General features: G+C 40.5%; 1 protein-coding gene and 1 pseudogene across 2 annotated transcripts in view; one reads left to right on the forward strand and one right to left on the reverse strand.

The window, feature by feature from the left end:
* SGCG (sarcoglycan gamma) overlaps window positions 1-14157 on the forward strand; it is a 168139-nt gene that overhangs the window by 64281 nt on the left and 89701 nt on the right. For both annotated transcript variants that reach the window (XM_059684450.1, XM_059684449.1), the window contains one exon: window positions 8450-8537. In XM_059684450.1, the coding sequence (XP_059540433.1) occupies window positions 8450-8537 (88 nt within the window). The remainder of the gene's footprint in view (window positions 1-8449; window positions 8538-14157) is intronic.
* On the reverse strand, window positions 9651-10084 carry LOC132225893 (small ribosomal subunit protein bS21m-like; annotated as a pseudogene).

The following is a 14157-nucleotide window of genomic DNA, read 5'->3' on the forward strand; positions in this document are numbered from 1 at the left end:
TTTATTTGAGTCCTCTCTTTTTGTTTCCTGGTGAGCCTGGTTAGATGTCTATCAATCTTGTTTATCCTTTCAAAGAACCAGCTCTTGGTTTTATTGTTCTTCTGTATTGTTGTTTTGTTTGTTTTTTTTTGGTCTCTATGTCATTTACTTCCCCTTGATATTTATTATTTTCTTCCTTCTACTTGTTCTGGGTTTTTCTCTTTCAGATTATTTAAGTTGTAGTGTTAGATAACTTATTACCAGTTTTTCTTTTTTTTTGTTTTTTATTTTTTTATGTAGGCCGGTAGTGCTATGAACTTCCCTCTCAGGACTGCTTTCACTGTGACCCATAGGTTTTGTATTGTTGTGTGTTCATTTTCAGTTGTTTCCAGGATGTTTTTTATTTCTTCTTTGATCTCTTTGGTAACCTACTCATTGTTTAATAGCATGCTATTGAGCCTCCATGTACTTGATTGTTTTTTTAGGATTTTTACTGTAGCTGATTTCTAATTTCATGCCATTGTGGTATGAGAAGATGCTTGATATTTCAATCTTCTTGAATTTGTAGAGACTTAGCCTGTGTCCTAACATGTAGTCTATCTTTGAAAGTGTCTTATGTTTATTTGAGAAGAATGTATATTCTGTAGCTTTGGAGTGGAATATTCTGAAAATGTCAATTAGTTCCATCTGTTCTAGAGTGTCATTTAAGATTGCTGTTTCCTTGTTGATTTTTTTGTCTAGTAGACGATTTATCCAGTGATATCAGTTGGGTATTAAAGTCCCCTACTATGATTGTATTGCTGTCGATCTCTCCCTTGATATTCTCCAGAAGTTTTTTATATATTTAGATGCTCCTGTATTGGGTGTATATATGTTTACGGAGTTATAGCCTCCTGTTTTATTGATCTCTGTAATATTATGAAGTAGCCTTCTTTATATCTTGTTATGGCCTTCACTTTGAGCTCTATTTTGTCAAATATAAGTATTGCTATCATAGCTTTTTTTTTTTCATTTCCATTTGCCTGAAAAAATTTTTCCTTCCCTTCACTTTCAGTTTGTGTGATTACTTTGTTCTGAGGTGGGTCTCTTGTATACAACATATATATGGGTCATGTTTTCTTACCCATTCAGGTACCCTATGAAGCTCCAAGCGATCCACACGTCCTCAGCTTGTATCTGTTTCCACAGGCCCTCTGCTTGTTTCTGTTTCCACAAGCCTTGGTGCAAGCAGGCAGAGCCAATCTGCCCTCTTTGTTTGTCTGCCAATTGTCAGTCTTAATCACTCAAGCTTCTCTTTCTGACAGGGCTTTAGGTGGGGTTGGTGCTGTTTTGCTTTCAGAGAATAAGATGGGTATTTTTTCCTGACTCAGAGCTATTCCTCCATGAGTGGCCCAATATATTACTCTAGCCTTGGTTGGTCAGAGATCTTATATGGAGACCAATGAGATTGGCTGGCAACTTGGAGTTTTTTATCAGTTTGGTTCCCAGAATAGTAGGGCATACTGGACCCTCTTCCAATCCAGTCACTGAGGGCTCCTTGGGACTATTCAGGCCCATAACCTTGGCCTCTGTTTTTGTTTCCTCTGTAAAGCTCAAACGGTAGGAGTGGCAGGCTCTATTACCTGCCTTGAGGCTACTGGGAGGGGCTAGCTCTTCTGGGGAGAAATGGCCACTTAGGTTTGGAAGCTTAAGAATGTCCCAGTGCAGGACTCCTGGCCATGTCTCCCTGCCTTGCTTACCTCCCCAGACTCTCCTCCGACACCTCAAGTCTGCGCCAAAGCCTCGGGTGAGTTTTGCAATGGAAAAGTCATGTGTTCTGGGTTTAGAGGATAAAAGCAAGGACAAAACTACTATGAAACTGCACTGTGCTGCTTGGGGCACCTTTCACCTTTCATGGTGCAGCCTTTTGCAGCTGTGATCTTGGGTCCAGATTCCCTGGCAGTCAGCAGCCCTGTGACCTTTTCCTTTTCACAGTTGGATGTTATGCCTGTCACCAATGGACATAGCTTTGGTGCAATGCAGCTTCCTCCTTATCTTCTCGGCCTGCTGGCTGGTTGCCCGTCTCAAACCCATGTCCCCATTCCTACCAGTCTCCAGGCATCCTCTGCCCTTTATTGTTGTAAATTGTCTCTTCACCTGTGTCTAATTTGTTAATTCTGGGTGGATGTTCTCTGATTTAGTTGTATTTCCAGTCTGGCTCCAGGATGAGATGCACAACACGTCTACCTACTGTTGACCAAAAAGCCTTACTGAAAACATAAACTGTCAATTAATATATATAAGATGTTTTATATGCTGTATTCTTACAATAAAGTAAGCTAGAAAAAATTATAAGGAAAAAAAAGACACATTTACAGTGTTTATTGAAAAAAATCCACATATAATTGACCCTCACAGTTCATACCCATGTTGTTTAAGGATCAACTGTGTTAATAATAGACAAAGTAGATTTCAGAGCAAGAGATAAATATCTCAGAGATACTGAGGGTCATTTCAAATGACATAGGAATAAATTCATCAACATTTATGTAGCTAAATATTTATATATCTAATATTTGAGCTTCAAAATACCTGAAGCAAAAGCTGATAGAACTGCAAGAAAAAATTATTGAAATTTATAGTCATAGATTTCAACATGCCTCTGCCAATAACTGATATAACAAACCCACAGAAAATCAATAAAGATATAGGAGATTTGAACAAACTATCTACCTATTTGATATAACTAATATTTACATAGCACTCCTACCAGCAGCTGAATACAAGTTATTTTCAAATGCACAAGAAATAGTTATTAATGTTATTTTTTGGATTATAAAACAAATCTAATTAAATATATAAGTATTGAAATCATACAATATATGTTATCTGACCATAATTAATTTTAATAAGACAATAGTAACATAAAAATATCTGAATATTTCCCAAATATTTGGAAATTAAATAAAACATTTATACATAACACATGGGTCAGAAAAGAAATCTAGTAGAAATTAAAGAGTATTTTTAACTAATTAAAAATTAAAGAAATAATATATTAAATTTGGGAGTATGTAGTTAAAGCTGCGTTTAGAGGAAAACTTATAGTACTAAGTGCCTATATTAAAAAAAAGAACATTAATGACTTCTGCATATGCCTTGAGAAGCTAGAAAAAAAGAACAAATTAAACCAAACATAAGAGAATAAATAAAAGGATAAAAAGCAGAACTTTTAAAAAAGAAAACAAAAGCAATAGAGAAACCAATGCAACTAAAAACCAAAAAACTAAGCCTCTGCCATTCTCATATTAGATTCCAATTTGAAGTACTTGTTTAATTACATCTATATATGAAGTGACCAAAGAGGATTATTGAGAACTCTTATGTCTGTTGTGATCTACATTTGGGCCTTACCAATACATTCTTAAATTTTTAATAGTCTTTTATGCATCTCTCTCATAGCTCCTTATCTAAATCACACACTCTGGAGAAAAGATATTATGTTCTATGGCTCTTTTATCTACCTCCTAAATCTAAATATAATGTTGAATGATACATTGTTTTTGCCTAATAAATACAATCAGAATTCAATTCAGATGAATGGCAAAATTAAATATTTACTTTCTACCTTTCTATCATTAAATATTTACTTTCTACCTTTCTATCATTCTACAAATGGCATAGAATTTGTCTACAGGATATCGCTAGCTAATTATGAAAACTGAAAAACTCATTCACAATCTCTAGATCTCAGCTTCCTCACCAATAAAATGGAATTGCCCCACATTTCACAATAAACATTGCAGTTTTTTAAAAAATGGTCTTTTGATTATTTGAATGGGCTTATAAAATGTAGATTAAAGTGCAAATGCAATTCAACATAAGAGCTTTTGTTAATAGAGGGAATATTTATATCATTTTGTTGTTAATATTGTTACAGAGCAATTTCTGCTTTAAATTCTAACAGAAGATGTAGCTAGTAGTGGTATAAATTAATTAGAACTTGTATTCTCACAAACCTAAAAGCTAAAAGTGTCAACTCAGACAACAGTTCACACTCACCATTGTTGATGCCATCATCTGGTCACTAGGTATCTGCTAGGCAATATTCAAGGCATGTGACCAAGGAAATGTGCCAATGCATGCATCCTTTTCATCAGAAAAGCAAAATCCTGCCTAAAACCCCCAGCCCACCCTCAGCAAATTTTGGCTTATATCTCATTGACCAAAATTGTGTCACTTGGGTGCCCATAGCTACAAGACAGGCTGAGAAAGCAATTAGCTTTCCAACATCTGCAGTGGAAGGCAGAAAAATAAAAGGGTTTGAGAGTGCCCAGTGGATCAGACAGCCCTAGTGGTTCCCAGATAGCTTATTTTGTCTAGGCACAGGAGTAGACCTCACAGCTCCTCCCATTCTAGGGGAATGGTAGAAAACAGCATGGAAGTCAGCATCTAAAGATTTGGTTCTGTTGTAGAACTGTCAGTTGCTAGCTATGACTTTCAATGAGCTGTAATTTATCTCTTTGAACTCAATTTCCTCATCTATATATCAGAAATAATGGTACCTACTTCAAATGTGGAGGATAAAATGAGAAAATGGATGCTAAAATTGTGGGTAAATATTTAACTCTTATTATCATGCTAATCTAATCTAATAAAAGGGCAATATGCAAATTAACTGTCACTCTGTCGCAAAGATGGAGGTGCCCATAGCATCCGTGCCCCAGCCGAGGAGGGAAGGAGGACGTCTGGGCAGGCAGCACACACAGCTCGGTGCACATACCCAGCCCAGCGGACACAATGCAGGGCTGGGGGCGTGCTCTCAGTGGCCACTGAGCAGCTTAGAGCATGCCCCCACCTCAGCAGACAGAACAAAGGGGGGCCTCTGTGCATGAGCTGAAGAGGAAACACCTTGTCTGACCTCTCATTGGCTAAGCTCCCTGTACGCCACCACTCACAGTGTTCTTGGTAACTTGGGTAATAAGAATCCAAGGAGGTGACCTAGGGTTTTTCCACCACACTCCTGGAGGAAAAAACTAAGGTCCGCTGCTGAAGGGGCTAAGAAATGTCATATCCTGCCCTAGCCAGTTTGGCTCAGTGGATAGAGCCTCAGCCTGCCAACCGCAGGGTCTGGGTTCGATTCTGATCAAGGGCATGTACCTAGGTTGCAGGCTCCTCCCTGGCTGGGGCCCAGGTCAGGACTCATGCAGGAGGCAACCAATCGAAGTGTCCTTCTCACATTGATGTTTCTCTCTGTCTTTCCCTTTCTCTTCCAAGCTCTCTAAAATCAATGGAAACATATCCTCAGGTGAGAATAAAAGAAAGAAAGAAAGAAATGTTATATCCTATGAAAGACACATCTTGAAAATGCCTAAAGAAAGTTGTCATTTTTTCATGGTGAAGGGACCAGAGCCTGTGTTGATGAAAACACTGTGGCAGCTGCAGTGGCTGGCAGTGGCAGCAGCATCGGGGTGATGGGGCTGGCACCTTCCCCTGATCAGCCCGGTCACCTCCTGCAGAGGGAGGCCAGTCTGCTCTCACGGGGAGCAGACCTAAACCATCAGTAGGACATCCCCTGAGGGCTCCCAGTCTGTAAGAGGGGCAGGCTGGGTTGAGGGACACCCACCCCAGTGCACAAATTTCGTGCACTGGGTCTCTATCTACACTAATAAAAGAGAAACATGGTAATTGGCGTACGACCGCTACCCTTTTCATTCGCTAATCAGTGAGATATGCAAATTAACTGTCAGCCAAGATGGCGGCCGGCAGCCAGGCAGCTTGAAACTAACATGAGGCTTGCTTGCCTCAGTGACGGAGGATCGTTGGAGGAAACCAACGTTCCCTGCCTGCGGATGCAGGCCTCTGAGCGGGCAGTTTAAGAAACATTGTAACAAATACCGCTGGACTTCAGCCAGCAGATTCGCAACATTGTAAGCAAAGGCCAGAAACCTACTTTCAGCCAAGGAGGCCTAAGAGCTGTAGCCAAGCCTCAAGGTAAAGCTGGCCCAGAATAAAAAAGAAAAAAAAAAGAAAAAAAGGAGCGGTTGGGAACTTCAGTCACTCCCAACCTGAAAACAGCCCTCAGCCCCTCACCCAGACTGGCCAGGCACCCCAGTGGGGACCCCCACCCTGATCCAGGACACCCTTCAGGGCAAACCAGCCAGCCCCACCCATGCACCAGGCCTCTAACCTATATAGTAAAAGGGTAATATGCCTCCCGGCACCGGGATCAGCGTGACAGGGGGCAGTGTCCAAACCCCCTGATCGCCCTGCGGCTCTGTGTGTGACAGGGGGCGGGGCCCCAACCCCCTGAGCAGCCCTGCTCTGTGCCTGATAGAGGGGAGCTCCCCAACCCCTACCACCCCCATGGGCCCTGCTCTGTGTGTGATGGGGTAGAGCCATAACCTCCCCATCGGCCCTGCCCTGAGTGTGAGAGTGGTGGCGCTCCAACCCCCTGATGGGCCCTGCTCTGTGTGTTACGGGGGGCAGCGCCCCAACCCCCTGATTGGCCCTGCTCTGTGCGTGACAGGGGGTGGCGCTGCAACCTCCCCATTGACCCTGCCTTGAGTGTGACAGGGGACGGTGCCCCAACCCCCCAATCGGCCCTACCCTGAGCGTGACTGAGGGTGGCATCACAACCACCCAATCTGCCCTGCTCTGTGCATGATGGGGCAGTGCCCCAACTCCCCAATTGGCCCTGCTCTGAGCCTGACCAGGGGCTGCAACTAGGGATTGGGCCTGCCCTCTGCCACCCGGGAGCAGGCCTAAGCCAGCAGGTCGTTATCTCCCGAGGGGTCCCAGACTGCGAGAGGGCACAGGCCGGGCTGAGGGACCCCGCCTCCCCCCCGAGTGCACAAATTTTTGTGCACTGGGCCTCTAGTATATATATAAAGAGGTAATATGGTAATTGGTCCTAACGGTGTCCCAGTCACAACCGTTCAACAGGCTGCATGCCCACAGGAGCTGGTGGGCAGGGACGGGGGCGGGGACTTGCACCACCGGGACTTGAGGCTGCTGCTGGGGGCAGCCTCCCCGACAGAGGCACACGCAGGCCACTGCACCACCCAGCCTGGAGGGGGGCATCAGGATGGGGGCAGCCCCCCCGACGGAGGCGTGTGCAGGCCCGTCGCACTGCCTGGCTTGGAGGGGGGTGTCAGGATGGGGGCAGGGCCTCGGAGGAGAGCTCTCAACACTCCTGTGCTAGGGTCTGAAGGTGCGGAGAGGAAGGGAGAGCAGATGAGCAGTTAGGGGGTTTAGGCCCGGAGGGAAGAGCAGATAGGCAGTTAGGGGGATCAGGCCAGGAGGGGAGAACAGATGGGCAGTTAGGGGGATCAGACAAGGAGGGGAGAGTAGTTAGGGACATCAGGCCGGCAGGCAGGTGAGCACTTAGGACAGTGATGGCGAACCTATGAACTCATTTTTTTGGTTGATTTTTCTTTGTTAAATGGCATTCAAATATATAAAATAAATATCAAAAATATAAATCTTTGTTTTACTATGGTTGCAAATATCAAAAAATTTCTATATGTGACCCGGCACCAGAGTTAAGTTAGGGTTTTTCGAAATGCTGACACGCCAAACTCAAAATGTTCGCCATCACTGACTTAGGAACTAGTGGTTCTGGATTGTGAGAGGGATCCCAGATTGGAGAGGATGCAGGCCAGGCTGAGGGACGCCCCAGCCCTGCCCCCCCGCCCATGCATGAATTTCGTGCACCAGGCCCTTAGTTATTTATAACAATGCAACAACAAGTATTAAGGTTACATAATTGGATAAAACATGAAATGCTGGTAAATCCATCTGCTTTCACAAAGCAAGTTGGAGAATGTCTGCCCTTAATAGAGTTACAAAGCACTTCTATAATTCTTTACTTCTGAAAAATCATATTTCCCCCCACAACTTTGGAACACATTTGGTTTCCTCTGAGTGAACCATAAAGCACTTATGTGAGCATAAAGCTTCTTTATCTTCCAACAAAGGGCTCAAAAAAATAGTCATCCAACAAATTTTAAAAGTTCTTTTGCAACTATGAGAAGCCTTTGCATTTTAAAAGTAACATGGTACTGCCCTAGCAAGTTTGGCTCAGTGGATAGAGCATTGGCCTGTGGACTGAAGGGTCCCGGGTTTGATTCTGGGCAAGGGCACATGCCCCGGTTGCAAGGTTGAACCCCAGTAGGGGGCATGCAGGAGGCAGCCAATCAATGATTCTCTCTTATCATTGACATTACTATCTTTCTTGCCCTCTCCCTTCCTCACTGATATCAATAAAAATATTTTTTAAAATAAATAAATAAAATAAAAGTAACATGGTATTTCTTATAGAAAAGCTAACCATTCTCTGATTTATCTTCTTAAAATATATCATGTCCTAAACATAAATCTGTGATGATGGAGAAATTATTTTATATGAATCTTAAATTTATATACAAATATAAAGATATAATCATTATAAATAACATACAGTTGGCTAATTTCTTAAATCCCTTTCTAGGACTCATCTCTGCTTCTACATTCTACTCAGAATGTGAGTGTAAATGCACAGAACTCTGAAGGGGAGGTCACTGGAAGATTAAAAGTGGGTGAGTGAGGCTTCATCACAGTGCTTTGCATATATGTGGTCCATGAACATTGTGCTAAATTAATGAGTTTTTTTTCTTCTAAAGAATTCAAAGTTATTTATGAACAATCAATGTATGAATTTAGAAAAATATCATGTTGTGCTGACCACAGAGAATAAGTAGCATCAGGGGACAACCGTCTGAAGTATTTTAATTAAAGCTATTTTGATTCCAAGAAATAGAGGAGCATTCAAGGTACCACAAGAAACATAATGATTATTACAGGATATAAAAGAATCTCACAGAGACAAAAGAAAAATAACCAAAGTAGTTGGCTTCAAAAAGCAGAGACCAGGGGCTGAGACCCGAAAGTATTTGTTTTTTCTCTCTCCTTCATTCTCTCCCTCTCTCTCTACCTCCTCCCTATATGTCTCTCTCCCCCTCTCTGCCATGTACCCCTGCTTCCCAGTGTATATTTGCCTCTTTCCCTTGGGTATTACAGCTGCATCTGTTCAAACTTTATATGACCTCCAGGACCTCTCCAGTTTATCATCTGATTAGTTGTAGTTCTCAACACCAACCAATTTAGTCTTTAATTCCATTAATTCTAAATTCACGACTTATCTTCAACTGAATGCCCTTGGGCAGGCTATGAAAATCTATCCAACCAGAAAAGACCAGAGAATAAGGTCACATGGGAGTGAAGTCACATAAAAACTTTCATGGTAAGAAAAAGGATTCAGGCAAAACAAAAATGTATAAAAGAAATAACAAAAGGGTAAGCCAGCATGTAAAAGAAAAATGTATACATTCTCTACTATCAGCACTCTATATGTTTGCCAAATTTAAGAAATTAGATGGCCCTTTTGATTATGGGAAAATAGATTTAAGTTATACTGCCAACACAAGTTGGTTAATTTTGTGTTTTTCTTCTTTCTTTCTTTCTTTCTTTCTTTCTTTCTTTCTTTCTTTCTTTCTTTCTTTCTTTCTTTCTTTCTTTCTCTCTTTAATGTTTTTATATGTATGATTGAGTTTATTGCAAGAAATTGTAAGAGAAAATGGAGTTGAAGAAAGAAAAGAAGTGAAGACACACCTGGATAGGGGTTTTCACAGTGGGCCTACTATCCGCAGGCCTCAGCAGCCCTTCCATGGATCCCTCCAATTCTCTCACATCAAAAGGTTGATCTTGCAAGTAATTTCCATGTTGTAGATCCTCCAGCAAATTTCATAGTTCTACCTCTTCCTTCAGTGGCAAAGCTTCTCATAGTACCTGCATCTATTGATGTCCTCAATGAACACATCCACGCTGAGGATTCTGTTTAAGGTTCTGTATGCCCCTTCCATGTTCCCTTCATATACCACCACAGTCCTGGCAATGAACTTCACATGTCCTGCTATGACCTTGGAATTAAGTCCTCAATCTGTAAGACCCCAAGCTCTCGGGACTCAGTTGACGTAAAGCCTGCTCACAACAGGAAGTGGAAAAAAACAAACAAGCACACGTGTTTCTTCTTTTAAATGGCTGTTTTCACAAAACAGAATAATGTTACATTGGAAACTACAGCCATGTGTAAACCTGATGGTTCCATTTTATTATACTAATACAAGAACTCCATATTTTATGTTGTTTTAATCTTTATAACTTATTCCACAAAATTAATTGTATTTCTCTTTTGCTTAGAAGTTTGTTTGATCACTAAGTCCAGTGAAATTCTCAGTGTATCTAGAGATAAACTTGAGCTTATTGGGCATACATGTTCTTGAAACTTGTCTAAGTCAAGTGATATGTTCTTGATTAATTATATAGTATTATAATTTATCTTTACAATCATTTCTTAAAATTCTTTAAATGACTAGCTTTAAAATGTTTGTGGGATTTTGCCCATTTTTGTCATTATTTCAACAAACATTTATCAAATGCCTATGTACCAGTCTCTATATGCTGCCAAGTAATTAATAACATATAAGTGTTATTATTTTTTAGAAATTACAAAAGTAAATAACTCCTTTTATATTCTTAAAAATGATTTAAAACAAATCCTCGTTTCCTCATTTAATTTTTGGTTGAATGTGGATTTTCATATAACATCCAAGGGAATTAGAAATAATAGAAGTCTGTTACCAATTTCATGAATAAAAAAACAAAACAAAACTGAAAGCACTAAAAAAGCTAATTTGCTCCAGAAGGAACAGCTAGTTAGTAGAAAAGTCAAACCAGGAATGACCCCAGGACTTGTTTTCTCAGCCAGGAATGTTTCCAAGAGCCCTCCCTCTCTCTAACCAAATTTCCTTAAATTATGGCATGCCTGTAACTGTTATAGCTGTTACAAATATAGTTACCATTTTTTTTTAGTATTTTGGGTTGTTTTTAGTGTAGTTTATTTCTAATATTATGCCATCGTGGTCTGAGAAGATGCTTGGTATGATTTCAATCTTCTTGAACTTGGGGAGACTTTGTGACCCAATATGCTCTATTTTTTAATGTGTTCTATGAGCACTTGAGTAGAAAGTATATTCCGTGGCTGTGGGGTGAAGTGTTCTGAAGATGTCAATTAAGTCCATCTGACCTAGTGAGTCATTTAGGATTGCTGTTTCTTTGCTGATTGTTTGTCTAGAGGATTTATCCAGTGATGTCAGTGGTGTATTAAAGTCCCCTACTATGATTGTATTGTTGTTGATCTCTCCTTTGATATCTTCCAGGAGTTTTTTTTATGTATTTGGGTGCTCCTGCATTGGGTGCATTTATGTTTATCAGGGTTATATCTTCTTATTGTATTGATCCCTTTAGTATTATGAAGTGGCCTTCCTTATCTCTTGTTATGGCCTTCACTTTGAGGTCTATTTTGTCTGATATAAGTATTGCTACCCCAGCTTTCTTTTCAATTCCATTTGCCTGAAAGATATTTTTCCATCCCTTCACTTTCAGTCTGTGTGAGTCCCTTCTTCTGAGGTGGGTCTCTTGTAGACAGCAAATGTATGGGTCATGTTTTTTTATCCATTCAGCCACTCAATGTCTTTTGGTTGGAGCATTTAGTCCATTAACGTTTAAAGTTATTATTGAAAGGTACTTGTTTGTAGCCATTTCTTTTTTTGTGTCGCTGTTTTCTTTCTGAGTTTTTTTCTTCTTCTTTTTTACCAGTCCCTTTAGCATTTCTTGCATTGCTGGCTTGGTGGTGATAAACTCCCTTAGCCTTTTTTTGTCTGTGAAGCTTCTTATTTCCCCTTCAAGTTTGAATGATAGCCTTGCTGGGTAGAGTATTCTTGGATTCAGTCCTTTGCTTTGCATCACTTTGTAAATTTCTGTCCATTCTTTTCTGGCCTGACGTGTTTCCGTTGAGAAATCATTTGATAATCTAATGGGAGATCCCTTGTATGTAACTTTCCGTCTCTCTCTTGCAGCCTGTAAGATTCTCTCTTTGTCCTGAACATTTGCCATGGTAATTATGATGTGTCTTGGTGTGGGTCTTTTCGGGTTCACCTTGTCTGGGACTCTCTGTGCTTGTGTGACTTTTTTCTTCCCCACCTCAGGGAAGTTTTCTGATATTATTTCTTCAAATAGGTTTTCTAATTCTTGTCCTCTTTCTGTTGTTCTGGCACCACTATTATTCGTATGTTGTTTCATTTCATGTTGTTCCAAAGCTCCCTTAGGCTCTCCTCCTGTCTTTTAATTTTTTTCTTCAATTTCAGTTCAGTTTGGGTGTGTTTTGCTTTCTTGTCTTCTAATTCACTAATTTGGCCCTCTGCTTCTCCTAGTCTACTGTTGATACTTTCAATGGTGTTTTTATTGCAGCTATATCGCTCTTCATTTCTTCTTGGTTCTTACATAAGTTATTGATTTTTTCATCTGTTTCTTCTTGCTTCTTGCATAAGTTGTTGATTTTTTCCTCCATCCAGTTTATGCCCTCAAGGACCCTTATTCTGAATTCTTTTTCTGTCATGTTGCATGCCTCTGTATCACTTTGCTGCTTTTCTGGTGAGTCCTCCTTTTCTTTCCTTTGGGGGTTTCTTTGTCTACCCATGTTTGATCTCATCGACATATCTAGATGTTGAGTCATTCAGTGGCTGCTCTCTGGGTGGCAGTGGCTCCTCGGGCTGTGGTTGCTCCTCGAGTGGTTGTGGTAGCAGCTGCTCCTCAGTTGGCAGCAGCTCCTCTGGTGGGTGCTGTTCACAGCTGTGGTGGCTCTTCTGGCTGGTTGGGAGAGGCTTCACGTACAGCTGCTGTTCCTCAGACAGAGGGTGTGGTGATCAGGAGCCTGCAGTTGCTTGGATCTGCTGCGTTGACTTAAAGTCACAAAATACAACACAATAAGGCACAACGTACCAGGCACTGAACACAAATGTATTCACAGTATTAATAACCTCAAATAAAGGTGACCACCCAAGTTAAGAGAATTAGAGGATAAGGAAGAAAGAAGAGAAAAAGGGAAAAGAGAAAAAAGAAAAGAAAAATAAAGAAAAAAGAAAAAAAAAGGAGTGCAAAAATGAAATTAGGAAAGAGAAGGGGGAAAAAAAGAGTTAAAAGAGAGAATGAAGTAGAAGAGGGGAAGAGACTATTTATATGAGGAGAAAACTCCTATAGAACCGGCACTAATCCCAACAAATTCCAGTAACAGATCCCTGGAAATGAATGCAAACTACAAACAACCAATAATATCAAGTGAAGCAAGGAAAAACAGAAGCACAAAAATAACCAGGGTGGGGGGGGGGCAGCAGAAAAAGAAAAAGAAAAAGAAAAGCAAAACAACTTCACACCAATCCTAAAAAAAACCCAATAATATACTCAACAATCAAGCTAACAACAACAAAACAATAGAAAGATAAAAGAAAAAAAATTTTGGATAGTGAAGAAAGATAAGATAGAGGTATATAAGGATTTAGAGCAGTGGATTAGAAATAGGATATATAAGTAGGGTGAAATTTTGACAGGGAGTAAAAAGAAGGAATAGGGAAAATCTAAAGCAGGAATAAGGTAAGAGAAACAGGACAACAAAAGGGGAAAAGTGAGGAAGAGGGTTTTAGCATAGAGGTAAAATTTTTTTTCTATTTTTTTTTAATTTTATTTTTTTTCTTAATTGAATCTTTATTGTTCAGATTATTACATTTGTTCCTCTTCCTCCCCCCCCATAACTCCCCTCCTCCCAGTTCCCGCCCCACCATCCGCCCTCACTCCCCACCCACTGTCCTCATCCATAGGTGCACGATTTTTGTCCAGTCTCTTCCCGCATCTCCCACACCCCTTTCCCCCCCAAGAATAGTCAGTCCATTCCCTTTCTATGTCCCTGATTCTATTATGATCACCAGATTATTTATTCACTTGATTCTTAGATTCACTTGTTGATAGATGCATGTTTGTTGTTCATAATTTGTATCTTTACCTTTTTCTTCCTCTTCCTCTTCTTAAAGGATACCTTTCAGCATTTCATATAATACTGGTTTGGTGGTGATGAACTCCTTTAGCTTTTCCTTATCTGTGAAGCTCTTTATATGACCTTCAGTTCTGAATGATAGTTTTGCTGGATAAAGTAATCTTGGTTGTAGGTTCTTGGTATTCATCACTTTGAATATTTCTTGCCATTTCCTTCTGGCCTGCAAAGTTTCTGTTGAGAAATCAGCTGACAGTCGTATGGGTACTCCTTTGTAG

This window comes from Myotis daubentonii, chromosome 2 (genome assembly GCF_963259705.1).
Source record: "Myotis daubentonii chromosome 2, mMyoDau2.1, whole genome shotgun sequence".
Taxonomy (NCBI): domain Eukaryota; kingdom Metazoa; phylum Chordata; class Mammalia; order Chiroptera; family Vespertilionidae; genus Myotis; species Myotis daubentonii.